The sequence below is a fragment of the Oratosquilla oratoria genome, chromosome 33 (genome assembly GCF_046742065.1).
Source record: "Oratosquilla oratoria isolate Oo_2021 chromosome 33, ASM4674206v1, whole genome shotgun sequence".
NCBI lineage: Eukaryota > Metazoa > Arthropoda > Malacostraca > Stomatopoda > Squillidae > Oratosquilla > Oratosquilla oratoria.
In genome coordinates, this window is record NC_134809.1 from 25,200,541 (window position 1) to 25,215,540 (window position 15,000).

Genomic DNA, 15,000 nt, shown 5'->3' on the forward strand with positions numbered 1-15,000 from the left:
AACTTCTTTCACCCTATTGAATAAAATCATCTGGCGATAGAATAAAATACATTTTACGCTCACGTGCCGAAGGGGTGAACTATATGACCATAACGAGGGATGGGGGGAGAAGGACAACATAGTTAACCAATAGTAATTACCCTCTATACGTATGACACTCTCCTCTCCCCCCCTCTCCTCTCTCTCCCCTCTACTCCCTCTCCCCTGCTATATTATCTCTCCTCGCTTCCTATACTATCTCCCCTCTTTCCCTCTCCCCATCTCCCCTCTTTCCCTCTTTTTTCTCTCTCTTCCCCGTCTTCCCCTTTTCCATCCCCCTCTACCAACACTCTCCCACCTTCCTCTCCCACCTCCCTCTCCCACCTCCCTCTCCCACCTCCCTCTCCCTCTCCCTCTCCCTCTCCCACCTCCCTCTCCCTCTCCCTCTCCCATCTCCCTCTCCCTCTCCCTCTCCCACCTCCCTTTCCCTCTCCCTCTCCCTCTCCCTCTCCCTCTCCACCCCTTCCACCTCCCCCTCCCCCTTTTTTGCAATTTTCTCCTGAAACCATCTTCCTTGTGACGACGCTGGGTTGAGCGGGACGCATTTCCGCATCTACCGCCATATTCCCACTAATTGGCAATTTGTTTTGACCCTTACGGTCGTTAACGGCCAGAAGCTCCTCGGCGGGTGTATTCGCTCACTCCTCACGGATCACAGACCGAGTTTTGGGATCCCGTTAACGACAAATTGGTGTGGCGCTAAATTCACAGGCGCTAACGATGGTCCCTTCTTTCATTGCTCATTCTCCTCCTCCTCCTCCTCCTCCTCCTCCTCCTTCTCCTCCTCCTCCTCCTCCTCCTCCTCCTCCTTCTCCTCCTCCTTATCCTCCTCCTCCTCCTCCTCCTCCTCTTCCTTTTCCTCCTCCTCCTCCTCCTCCTCCTTCCCCTCCTCCTCCTTCTCCTCCTCCTTCTTCTCCTCCTCCTTATCCTTCTTCCTCCTCTCCTTTTCTCTTCTCTTCTTTCTCTCCTCTTCTCTCTTATATCTACTTCTCTTCTTTTCCCGACCCTTCTTTCCCCTCATCTTCTCTTCTTTATCTCCTCTTTTTCCTTCTCCTCCCCTCTATTTCTCTTTATTTCTTCGTCTTCCTTTTCCTCATCTCTTCTCTCTCTCTGCCTCCTCTCTTCTCCTATTCTTTTCTCCCTTTTCCTCCTCTCTTCTTCTCTTTCTCTCTTTTCTTTCCCTCTTCTCCTCCTCTCTTTTTCTCTTCTGCTTTTCACCCTTATCTTCTTAACTTTTTCTCTTCTCTTCTTTTGTCTCTTTTCCATTCTTAATCTCTGTATCTTTTCTCTTTTTCGTTTATCTTCACTCTCTTCTCTCTTTTCCATTCTTTATCTCTCTCTCTTTTTCTTCTTATCTATCTTATTCTTCTACTTCTATTTCTTCTTCTATTCCATACGACTTCTTCTAGTACTTTTTATTCATATAATTGTTCCTCTCGTTTCAGTATTTTCGATTTATATTTGATTTATTTTTGTCATCTGTGTTTTCGTCTTCGAATTTGGATTATCATAATTTTGCACGGATTAAGGCTTGTTTCACATGTATCGACTTTTCGTCGTGCGCCGTCCACGACACGACGTCGTGTTCTCAAATAACCATAGGTGTCTATGGACGCTTTCACACGTCACGACCACGACCACGTGTGAAAATGTCCATAAATACCCAAAGCACGACGTCGTGTCGTGGACGGTACAAAGGGCAAAGGTGATAGCTACAGAAAGAGCTGCATTCACCTCCTTTCCTTACTAAACGCTTTTTCTTTTTCTTTATGACAAAACATTCTGTTCGTCCTCTCAATTGTTATCGATCACTTCGTAATGTATCATAATTGCTGTATCTCCCTTACTCGTTTTTTTTCTCCTTCGTCCAATTGACATATGTTCTTCTTCGTGTTGGTTTATCGATTAGGTATCCCCCTCCTCCCACCCCACCACCTCCTCCTCTACCAACAACCTAATATACACAACTCCTTTAGCACCGAATCGATTTGTATAATTTGTATTATAACATCGCTTTATAATGTTGAATGGCGGCCCCCACCTTGAACAAGTTCTCCTTCTATCGCGACCCCATGAAGGTAGCATAAGGTTCTTTTCACACGTACCGACTTTTCGCCGTGCGCCGTCCACGACACGACGTCGTGCTCTCAAATAACCATGCGTGTCCCTGCACGCTTTCACACGTGGTCGTGACGTGTGAGAGCATCCAGAGATACCCATGGTTATTTGAGAGCACGGCGTCGTGTCGCGCACGGCGTACGGCGAAAAGTCGAAACGGATGACATGAACCTATGATATGGGGAGTACCACGTGTATTGTTCAAATCCGGTATACTTTATAGAAATACTAGAAACTTATACAGTATCTAAGTGATCAAACCCTTCTACTAACATATCACTCGATGGATGAAGAGATAATAAAGATATATATATATATATATATATATATATATATATATATATATAAAGATAAAAATTCAAAGAATTCCTTATCCGTCCAAGTATATGTCAGTGGTATGGTCCCCACACGGAGTGAAGGATATAACCAAGATTGAGATAATACAAAGGGTAGCAACCAAACTGGTTCCCAGTCTGACAGATAAAATATATGAGGAACTAAGAGTAATAGGTCTGCCAGCTTTGAAAGACTGATGAAGAGGTGATATGATTACAGTATACAGTTCGCTAAAGGGGATTTCTTTGTTATAGGTAGTTCTTTAAGAAGTATATATAGTATATCGCATTAGAATTCTCAGTGATTCATTAATTCACAGAGTTTCGTATGAATCAATAACACACAAAAAAGTGACAAGAGAACACATGCTACTGAAGTTGCCACACCGTTCTTCCTCACTAAGAGACCCCATACACGGTACGATATAGTCTTGAGGCCGCCGGAGAGATCTGGTCGGATCCGACTAGATTCGATCGTGTATGTCGGCTGCACCGTGAATGAAGTCCCTAACACAGTTTCACTTAGTGTCCATCGTATTATTTCCTCACTAACACAATCTCACTTAGGCCAGTGTCACACTATGCGGCTTCGCCGGATGAGGCCAGAATATGTTTGCAAGTTCATATAACTTAATAAAATCACCTGACGACAGCCAGAACTTTATATAACAACTTTCCATTTCCTTACCACTAACACACCTCCCTTAGTGTCTTGCTTCACTTCCCGCTAACTAACAAACTCAGTCTTCCCTCCAGGGCATCCGGGCTGGGGGTTCCCCCTTGGCTATCATCCGTGGCTGGACACTCACCTCTCGGCTCTGGGGTATAACCTCGGACTAACTGCTTTCAACCCCCTTGCCCATTCTAAGGCCTTCGAACTTGCCAGAGGTATGTATCTTTTATTATTATTATTATTATCAATTATCAATCATTGTTATTGATAATGGTTATTGTTGTTGTTGTTGGTACTATTGTCATGATGATTGGTACTATCATTATTACCATTAGCATTATTACTATCAATTATTATTAATAATTATCATTATTATTTTATCATAATCATTATTATACCATTATTATAACTATTATCATTATCATTATTATAATTTTTATGATCATTATTATTATTACTATGATCATTATCATCATCATCATTATCATTATCATCATTATTACAATTATCATCATTATCATTATCATAATTATTATAAATAGTAGCAGTAGTAACAGCAGTAGTAGTAGTTACTAATGTAGTATTATCACGTTTTTTTTTTACTTAATTAGTTAATTATTCTATTTGTGACCTTAAGATCCCCTTAGGAAACACCTAAGCTTTGCGCACTCGAAAAACATATATATTTTATTATTACCATTTCCACTTAATTGTTTTGCTATTCAACCCGTAGCCTAAGGTTCTTCTTACAAGATCGGTCAGAATTGGTAGAAGGAAAATTCTTGAAAGTTTGGAGGTCTGTTATGACGGTTAAAGTTCGGTAATGACAGTTGAGATTCTGTTACATCAGAAGTCCGTTATGACCGTTATGACCGTTAGAATTCCATTATGGTGATTACAACTGGAATTCCGTCATAACAGTTTAAGATGTGATAATGATGAGCGGAAAACTTATAACGTTTGTGATTCCGTTATTTCCGTTAAAAAAAAAAGTTATGACGGTTGAAGAAAGACTTAGGCGTCGACTAAGAAAAATAAAAGACAAAATAAAATAAAACAAACAAGCAAAATAAACAAATAGATAATTAAATAGATATATAACTTGACACAGTATGTTGCTATTTTCATATTTTAACACAAAGGAGTGTAGGCTGTACACACACACACACACACACACACATGTATATATCTATCTATATACATTATACATATATATATATATATATATATATATATATACATATATATATATACATATATATATATACATATATATATATCTATATATATCTATCTATATACATTATACATATATATATATATATATATATATATATATATATATGTGTGTGTGTGTATATATATAATATTCACACATTTATTCCTCTGTGATGTTTGCATGATGCATAAAGCAGAGACACTTAACTTTCCTGGATTGGATGCTTGAAATTCTAGATGCATTAGTTTGCATTTTTACTTAGACTACAAGAGGTGCTTGTCAATGCAATCACATTCAACAATAACTGAGAAATCAATGTGACGCTTTGGGCTTCGATCTGGGCTCACAAGTGCATCCATGTTGGGCTACATGTTAAGAGGGTTGATGGGGCTAATCAAAGGCCGATATGCAGTATTTTTTCTGTAATACATTTGTAGGCTACAAGGACCGTGAGATCTTGGCATGTCAGACACATATGTCTCAACCCTGCTCATGGGTTTCGATGATTACATTATATAGATAGGAGCGTCCAATACTATAGATCCTCGACACTTAGTATTGCATCAGCCTATAATTACTAAGCACTTAGTCAGGTGATGTTTAGGCAGTGAGAGTTCTCCCGACATTAGAATGTCCTGTCTGAGTATGATAAGATCGAATATATCGGAATATGTCATATCCACTAAAATCAGATTAATATGTTAGAATCGTCTAATATATAGAATATAGTGTGATAAATCGGAATAAGTCCAATATATTGGAAGATTGAACTAACGGAATAAGTTCACTGCATCGGGATGAACGTAATAGACCGGAATCCTTCTGGTGGTGAAATCGAAGAGCGCTGGCTTCGCAACTTCTTAGGCGCGGGTTCGAGTCCCGCGCTCCTCTCCGATTCCCAACAGCGGCTGTAGTTACCTGCCCTTCAACAGTCCTGCAAAAGGACAAAGATGACGGCTTCGGCCCCTGCTAAGCTCCTCTTGGCGTAATCCCCTCAGCTTTCTCTGATGTCCATTTATTAGGTCAATTATTTTAGTCTATTTATTCATTTATTTATCTATTTTTTAGCACTAACTAGTTATTCACTTAACAGATCTGGTCTCCAAGTTATTCAACTCATTTTATGAGATTTGTTCATAACTTTGAGTAACCAATGAACATAAACTTCCCGGTAATTCATTTTGGTATTCCATCAGTTCAATTTCTATTTTATCTTCTATTCTATACGAGTATCAATTAAAATACGGTAACTTCCTATTTATCAGTATTTCAACTTATCTAATTCGTATACTACTTTGAGTGTTTACTAATAATTAGTTTCAGTAATTAATGTTACACAATTTATTTTCTATTCTGCTTTGCCTAATTTGTTTTATTGACTAGTTTGAGTTTGAACTCAAGACCATAAATTCCAAGATAATTAATTTCAGAAATTAATTTTATTTAATTAACTGTCCTTTAAATATGACTATACATTCTCGACGACATTTTTTCTCATTATTTTTGGTGAATAATTCGATTTTATTTAATCACTATATTTGAGTGTCTACCCAACAAATTCAATGCTTCTATCAGTAACAATAGATTTTTTTCTTTTATTTTTTCAGTAAATAATTCGATTTTATTTATTTACTATATTTGAGTGTCCACTAAACAAATTAAATTCCCTAATCACTACTCAACGTGTAGAAACCTTGAGGGCCCAATCACTAGAGAAATCTCCAAGACCCAATCACTCTCTCTAAGCTCGTAGATTCACGTAGGCTTAACTAATCTTGACAGGCTCTTCTTAAGCCAATTAACCCCACATCCGGAGGCGCCTTCCTCTATTCTTCATCCCTCCCCGGAGTATAAAGAAGCTTAAGTTTTCTATCAAGTCGTCAGCCAATTAACGTCGACCCTGAGCTCGCCTCGACCAATCAGCTTAGCGGGTCGAAGAGTCTTGATGTGATGCCTTTGGTGATTCTTAGGATACTGAGCTTCTGCGGCGTCTAGTGTCTCATAAGGAGGTTGTAACTAGGAAGTTGTAACTAGGTTGTAACTAGGAGGTTATAACTACGAAGTTGTAACTAGGAAGTTGTAACTAGGAAGTTGTAACTTAGGAGGTCTTCTGGTGTCCTATACAGATTTACAAAGTGCGCTGACCCATTGGGAGGTTGTAAATAGGAGGTTACAGCCGAGTTGTAACTATGAGGTTGTAATGTACGAGGTGCTCTGACGTCTAATTAGGAGGTTATAATTTGCGAGATGCTTTTTTCACAAAGTTGTAACTAGGAGGTTGTTGCTAGGAGGTTGTAGCTATGAGGCTGTTACTGGAGGTTGTACTTTACGAGGTGCTTTGGTTTCCCATTAGGAGGTTTGTAATTTCCGAGATACTTTAGTTTATAAAATTGTAATTGGGTTGTAACTAGGAGGTTGTAATTTACGTTGTGTTCTGCTGTGTAATTAGGAGGTTGTAACTTATGAAGTTACTGGCTCTGTTAACCTACAGAGAGGTTGTTATTTACGATATTTGTCCCTGGTTTATAAGAAGGTTGTAATTTAAGAACTTATGAGTCCATGAAAAGAATCCAGCAGCACAGTGAGAATGATTGTGGTAGTGATGGTGACATAGTGACAGTGATAGTGATTATTATGATGATGGTGATAGTAATAGTATGGTGGTAGTGTTAGTGATGGTGATATGGTGCTAGCGCCAGTGATATTGATATTGATAATGATGGTGATGGTAATGCTGATGGTGATAATGTTAGCATGGTGCTAGTTATGGTGCTAGTAATGGTGATAGTGATATGGATAGTGATAATGATGATGATAGTGATGGTGATAGTGATGGCGATGGTGATGGCGATGGCGTTGGCGTTGGCGTTGGTGTTGGTGTTGGTGTTGGTGTTGGTGTTGGTGTTGGTGATGGTGATGGTGATGGTGATGGTGATGGTGATGGTGATGGTGATGGTAATGATGATGGTGATGGTGTTGATGTTGGTGATGGTGATAGTGATAGTGATAGTGATAGTGATAGTGGTGGTGATGGTGTTGGTGTTGGTGATAGTGATACTGCGGTGCTAATGCTAGTGATAGTAATAGTGTCATCAATAATGCCCGAGAAATTCTTACCTAGATCTGACCCTTTATCACAACTCTGCTCTCTGTTATGCATAATGTATGATCATAAGATGCAAACATTAACACTAACACTAACACTACCACTACCACTGTCATTCCCAAAGTTGTTAACATTATTAGCATTAACATTTAAATATATAAACTACATAAACAGAAGACTATAGATATGAACAAACAAACATGCGACATCAGAATCAGAGAAATACATATAAACAAACCCAAGCAATGGAGACGAGATGGAAACACATTGTGAACAAATTACAATTACTAAAAAATAAAACTAATAACATAAAACGTGTACATACATAAATATATATTCGCTGAGACAGACATAATGAAAAATAGATAGATATTTATAAAAAAGAAAATAGATAAATGACACACACTGGTCATTTGTCCATACATACATAGATTATACATTTTAACAACCACAATACACTTTAATTCTAAGCCGTTAACATCGGGAAACCTTATGGAGGCCGACATGCAGAAATTGAAATGCGGTACTACCAAGGACTCGAACCCAGTAACCACATGACAAGTGCCGTAGTAACTTACCACCTACGCTATCAAGAGAGATACACATACATAAACTATACTAATGTGACCATAGCTTTCCTGGGGTCCTCCAACCCCATCTGGGGATATTCTTCGACGAAGAGTTACTAATCACCCATTCTTCTTCCAGCTGGTGGAGGTGGTTGGCTAGACGCTTGGCGCAGTACACCAAGCCTCGTGGGCGCAGCGGGGCTGGGGGCTGGCTTGGGGGCAAGTGTCGGGGCTTCTTCCCTTCCGGGGGCTGGAAGTCTCGCGGGGCTGTCCGCGTCGGCGGCGGCTGCGGCGGCGGCCCTCCACCCCCTCCCCTCCCACTCGTACACTCCTCCGCAAGCTCTCACCACAATCACCAACACGGGACTCCATCGTCCTTCCTTACTTTCAGGTAAGATAGTGGGAAAGGGGAGAGCAGATGTGGGTCACCTTAGCGGGCTAGGCTCTATTTCTCGCTCTTTATTTCTCGCTCCTTATTTCTTGCTCTCGCTCTCGCTCTTTATTGCTCTCATCTCGCTCTTTATTTCTATCTCGCTCTCTTTCTTTCTCTCTCTCTTTCTTTCTCTCTCTCTCTCTCTCTCTCTCTCTCTCTCTCTCTCTCTCTCTCTCTCTCTCTCTCTCTCTCTCTCTCTCTCTCTCTCTCTCTTTCCCTCTCTTCAACTTCTTTCTTTACCAGTTTACCTATGTATCTACAGTATTTCCTTAATTGTTCCTCATTCTTTATTTATTTACCTGTATATCAAGATATATACCTATCCAGTTTGTCTGTCTGTCTTAATTTCACCCCTTCTCTATCCCTTCTTTTATTCAACTATGTATCCACCTATTCATCTATCATTCCATTGGTCTGTCCCTGTATCTCACCACCTATTGATCTATCCATCCCTTTATCTCCCCATCTATCCACTTATACATCTATCCATCTATTAATCTATCAGACTATCTAATGTCTGTCCGCTTATTGATCTGTCCATCTAAATCTCCACCTATTTACTTATCTATCTATCCACCAATTCATCTCCCCATCTATCCATCTTTTCATTTAATAATTTATATATCCACTTATCCACCTTTATATTCGTCTGTCTATCCTTCTACCCATGCATTCGTTTATTCTATCAATATATTATTCATCTGCCCATCTGTCCATTTATCCGTCTATCTATCTTTCTATATCTCTGCCTCTGTCTCTGTCTCGGTCTTTTTTTTTTTTTTTTGGCTGCTTATCTCAATATTTATCTACCTGCTTGTCTGTGTGCGCGCGAGAGAGAGAATGTGTTTGTGTGTGTGTGTGTGTGTGTGTGTGTGTGTGTGTGTGTGTGTGTGTGTGTGTGTGTGTGTGTGTGTGTGTGTGTGTGTGTGTGTGTGTGTGTGTGTGTGTGTGTGTGTGCGTGTGCGTGCGTGCGCGTATATGTCTATCTGTCTGTCTGTTTGTCTGTCTGTCTGTCTCATTTTTGCTTGCTTTTCTAGTCTAATGGGATACTTAGTTAAAAGGTGTCTCCTTATCTTATAGATATATAAGTTACCCGTCTTTAAAGATGTTTGAACTGTAGAAAACATATTATCAATATATATATATATATATACATATATATATATCATAGTATGTTTAAAGAATTTTGATCACGATCTTAACAGCAACTTCTTTGTTTACTTCTACAATTAGCTTCACTTCTGAGTAAAAAATGTCATCATTAAATGTGTAAATACAAGACGAGTTCATTATATCCTAGTAACTCACTTATGTTATAAATCTAGAACGCGTCCTTCCTTTACACTAGAAAACATGTGCAACTGTAGTATCTAGAAGTGAAGCTAACTTAATTAGTAAGGACATCCAAAATGGACCCATGATGGATCACGACTGTTTATCTTGATTTATCAAATGCTCATTGATAGATATATATGTGCATAGATCTGATATAGCAATAGTACATGGTTTCATCATTTATATTGAGAGCTTCCATTTCTTCAGTATAGTGTCAATCTCCTCTAGAGCCTTCAATGTAATGATAATATATTGACAATCTCCACTATTGCAAGATTAATCTGTTCTAGAACAGACCTACTATTCCTTCAATATAGTGGCGATTTCATCCAGTACCTTCAATATAACGACAATATAGTGACAATAAATACTATTGCAAGACTAGTCTATTCTAGAACAGTTTCCATTCCTTCAATATATTGACAATCTCTTCTAGTGCCTTCAATATAATGACAATAGAGTAACAACCTCCACTATTGCAAGACTGATCTATTCTAGAACAAAACATATTTCATTATTTTGTCAAATATGTCCAGCGCTTCTATCCATGAGGATGATGTCGCACCGAAGACGTGAAGTCATAGAGAAGGTGGAAGAGACTTATGGGGCGCTGTAGAAAGGAGGGATAGTAGACTCAGATTTTGTTTTTCTTTTTTGTGAAAATTGATCTTCAATTATAAAAGAATGCTGCATGCTGTTGCTCACTAAAGTCATTAAAATATTGTCAACATAAAACTTATAAATAATATGCCTCATACGGAGCAAGGCACAAATTATTGAATATGTCACTATTTTGAAGGAACGAGCTTGATCAGAAGAATCTTTTAATTTATGAAATTCTGTTGAGATCTCGGCCATCTCTTTATGCTCCCTCATGTTCCATATATCCCATATTTCACTCCTATATCACAATTACACTCGTGTCTTCTTCACCATACTCCCTCCTCATGTTCACCATCTCCATCAAATTTTGTCAAAGGTCATATTTCCCACTTCCTCATATTTTACTCATAGCTCCTATTTTCTCTCGTGACCTTTTTGCCCCATAAACACCCCCATATATCCCCGTGTTCCTCATAATCACATTTTTCTTCAAACAGTCCCCATTCTTCCTCATGGTCTTTATTTTGTCTGTGTGTAGCATCTCTTTGTCATATCTCACATTACGCTATCGTTCCTCAACAATCCCATAATCTTTTCCTCTCGTGGTTCCTTCAATGTACTTGAAGCTGATGATCTTTCCCATTGAGTCCCCTTTGATATAGACCCGTCATGTCTCCGTATCACCAATGTTTACGGAGAGAGGAGGAGAGGAAGAAGGAGAGAGAGGAGGAGAGGTAGGGGGAGGACAGTCTCTGTTTGCCAAGTCTCCTTATGTAAAAAATAATAATAATAAATAAATAAATAAATAAATGGAAACTTGATGAAGAAAGATCTTGGGCCCGGTCCGGAGATCGAGTGCCATCCCCTCGAGACTGCAATCTCAGAGGGTGTTGGTACAATTTGAAATCGAATTATTTTGAAATGATTCTTTACAACGTTCTGCTTGCAGAAGCACCCCAATCATGTACTCATCGTTGCAGTAGGAAAAGAAAGCAACTGACGAGGTCATTGTCGGTGATCATCCTCTGATGTAGTCTTGTCACGACTCCTACTCCCCTCCCCATATTCCCCGTAACTCCCATATTGCACAAAGCAGCTCCCCTCTTCCTCTATACACTCCAACTCTTCCGATTCCTTCCCACATCCTCATCTCTCCCACTTCATGGTACATGCTCATTTTTCTAATATATATATATATATATAAACTATTTTTGTCTCTCTCCAACGGTTAACCATGTGGAATTTTTATGCCCCTATATTGCTTCCCCTATAGAGTCATCTCCTTTATATTTCAGTAACCCCATTCCTCCCCCTTATAAGTAAATGCTCAAGATTTTCCTTTGGTTGTTCCTCATTGTTTATCTTCTTCCCATCCAGGTGGGACTGTGGAGAGCCGGTGCCTGACATGCCGGGACTGCCAAGCCGGAGTCCCTTGCGCACTCCACCGCCCCTCCTCCAGAGGCCACGGCATTGGCACCCCGACCACCACCATCAGCACCCCAACACCCTCAGTCACACCTTCGTCATCGTCACATTCCTCGTCGCCGTCGTCGTCTTCACCGGCGCTCGCCAAGACTGCCCCGTCGCGGACTTCCCCGATCTCATCTTCGACCACTTCTCCTTCAGTAGCCGCCTTCGGGTCTCCTTTGGGCGCCCTTAGCGCTTTCTCCATCCCTCGTGTCTCCGGACTCCCGCCCCTCCCACGTCTCCCTCCAACCACGCCCTCCAAGACTTCCTTCGCCTCCAAGGAATCCAGTTTCCAGCCTGTCAAGCCCTCCAGCGGACGAAGTCCAGAGACCAAAGTCTGGAGACCGTACTGACGTCACCCAGCACTCTTGCCATATCTTCATAATTGACCGCTGTTGCCACGTCTTCATTACTGACACTTGTGGACGCTGTACTGCCTCGCTGGGCAGCCACTTTACTCGCAGCCACAGAATTGAACTGTCGTTCGCATGGTCTTGCGCTACTATTATCCCCCTCTCCCCTTCGGACCTTGCCCTTCGCTCTTGAAGGGCTAGTAAGGGCCATAATTAGTGCACGGACTTGTATAGTAGTGTCTCGGTGACCTGGCCTGTGTGAAGTTGAATCTGACGTTGAAGCGATGATAGTGATGATGTTTGGAAAACAGCAACACATAAGAACTGAACTTAAACAGTGACAATGGTGATAGTGCAATTCGTAGTGACAGATGACGTGATGTCATTACTCCCCCCTCCCCCCAATTATGTGTTGATAAAAATGGTGATGAAACCCTGATGTTAATGATACTTAGGGTGTGTACGTACGTGTAGACGTTTCCGTGTGTATGTATACATACACATGGATATGTACATGTGTGAAGGTCAGTGCATGTGCGTGGTTGCACTTGTTAGTGTGTGTTTCTCGTGAGTGTGTGTGTTTTTGTGTGTATGGGCGCATGTGTACATGCGCGTGTACATGCATGTGTACGTGTACATCCATGTGCACAAGTGCGAAAGGGATTACTTGTGTTTGAACAATTGCCCTACAAGAACTGAGGCTGCATTTTACACATCGACGACAACAAATTAGCTTGTAGGTTATTTTCGCGCTTTGGCGAAAAGAGAGGCGCGAAAATTAACGACTGCAAATATTGAAGCGGTGTTGAGCGGGTTTTTGAATTTGAACCATGTTATCCTTTTCCTGCTTCTCCCTCATGCCCCCCTCCCTCCACCATCACCACCACCCTTCAATTTCCTCACAGCACACCACACATTTTTGTAAACTATTTAGATTTCCGTGTAGGATGCATTGCCTATTTTGAAGGAGGATTTTAGATCTTAAAAAATAAAGATGGAAGATACTTTAGTTCCGAGCATTGTTTAAGTATCATACCGGATAAGTAATTGTGCAGATTCCAGAACAGCAAACCCCCTCCCCCTCCCCCTCCCCCTCCCCCCATCCCTCCCACTCTCCTTCCTTCCTTCCCTCCCTCTCCCTAAACCTTCCCTGACATATCCCATTGTCCCTCCTCATCTCCCTCCTCCCTTCATCTCTCATTCTCATTAATCATTCTTTCTTCCCCTGCCCATACTTCATTTTCTGTTGCTTCATCCCCTTGTTTTCCATACAACCCAAATTCATCTGAAACCGCCCTAATCTTGTTCTGACTGGATTAATTTTTCTATTCATTCTTTCATTTTGCCTTATCTATTTATTTATTCATTCATCTATTTATTTGTTTATTTATATATCTATTTTATTACTATTATTTTTTACACAGTAATTTATGGCTTTTCACCGACAAAGACAAGACCTAGATGAGTTCCTATTGAATATATACCTTACTTTGATTCTTCTCTCGAAGATCGACTTACTCTATAGTCTACTTACGGTACGACCTCGTGATGCCAACAAATCTTCTTGCAATTGTTAGTTCGACTTTGACTTGATGGAAACACCACAGTTCTTCATATATTGAAATAATCATGACAATTGATCACTTGGTATAGGTTCAATCTTTTATGTATCTTGATTTATGATATTGATAATCTATTCAAAAGAAACAGGAAAAAAAAATTCTGGCGAGTGGTACCATATCTTACTTTTGATAAAAAAAAATTAAATAAAAAAAAAACTCGTTCAAAAGATTCTTCAAAAAACTCAAAAGATTGAGAATCTTTGATATCTGAGATAATCTAAACCAAAATCTCAAAACGGCTTTCAAGTTAATATGAAATACAATTGATAGAATAGTCAAGCGAGGTCGTCTTTGGAGGGTGTTGAATGTCTTATTCAATTACTGAAAGACTCTTCTTCTTAAAGTCACTGTTATTCCTCACTCGGTTCCTTATCCAAAAGTTTTCCTCTTCTCCAACTGGACTTCGACACAAAAGTTCTGTGCCTAAGAACGAACTCACCGATCTCTTGTTCTCAAGGTCCCAGTTCTTTTTCACTCGGGTCCTTACCCAGAGGTCTTCTTCTTCGTCTTCAACTGGACTTCGACTCAAGAGTTCTGTGCCTAAGAACGAACTCACCGATCTCTTGTTCTCAAGGTCCCAGTTCTTCTTCACTCGGGTCCTTACCCAGAGGTCTTCTTCTTCGTCTTCAACTGGACTTCGACTCAAGAGTTCTGTGCCTAAGAACGAACTCATCGATCTCTTATTCTCAAGGTCCCAGTTCTTCTTCACTCGGGTCCTTACCCAGAGGTCTTCTTCTTCGTCTTCAACTGGACTTCGACTCAAGAGTTCTGTGCCTAAGAACGAACTCATCGATCTCTTGTTCTCAAGGTCCCAGTTCTTCTTCATTCGGCTCCTTACCCAGAAGTCTTCTTCTTCTTCTTCTTCCGCCGGTCTTTGGCTCAAGAGTTCTGCGCCTGAGATCGAGGTCACCAAGTGACAGATCTTCAGTTTCTGTCTTTCTCGGTTATTTCTCCAAAATCCGTTTCTCTCCTCATACCAAAGTCATTTCGAGATTCTCATTGTCTTCTTCTTCCCTTAACTCTTATTTGTCCCTCAGTTCCAAAGCGAGTCCTCAACCAGCCTCCTAAGCCCTCAACCTGGCAACATTAATTCGAAACCTCATCTCAACATCTAAACTTCACCCTCAA

The 15,000-nt window shown here is 40.4% G+C and overlaps 1 protein-coding gene across 2 annotated transcripts in view; it reads left to right on the forward strand.

The window, feature by feature from the left end:
* LOC143017809 (uncharacterized) overlaps positions 1 to 13,329 on the forward strand; it is a 77,811-nt gene extending 64,482 nt beyond the window's left edge. Inside the window, exons 3-5 of one of the 2 annotated variants that reach the window (XM_076172704.1) lie at positions 3,249 to 3,380; positions 8,199 to 8,450; positions 11,808 to 13,329. In XM_076172704.1, coding sequence (XP_076028819.1) covers positions 3,249 to 3,380; positions 8,199 to 8,450; positions 11,808 to 12,250 — 827 coding nt within the window. In that variant the 3' untranslated portion in view covers positions 12,251 to 13,329. Of the gene's footprint in view, positions 1 to 3,236; positions 3,381 to 8,198; positions 8,451 to 11,807 lie in introns of both variants that reach the window. The other variant, XM_076172703.1, reaches the window with a different exon arrangement.
* The last annotated feature ends 1,671 nt before the right edge of the window (positions 13,330 to 15,000 follow it).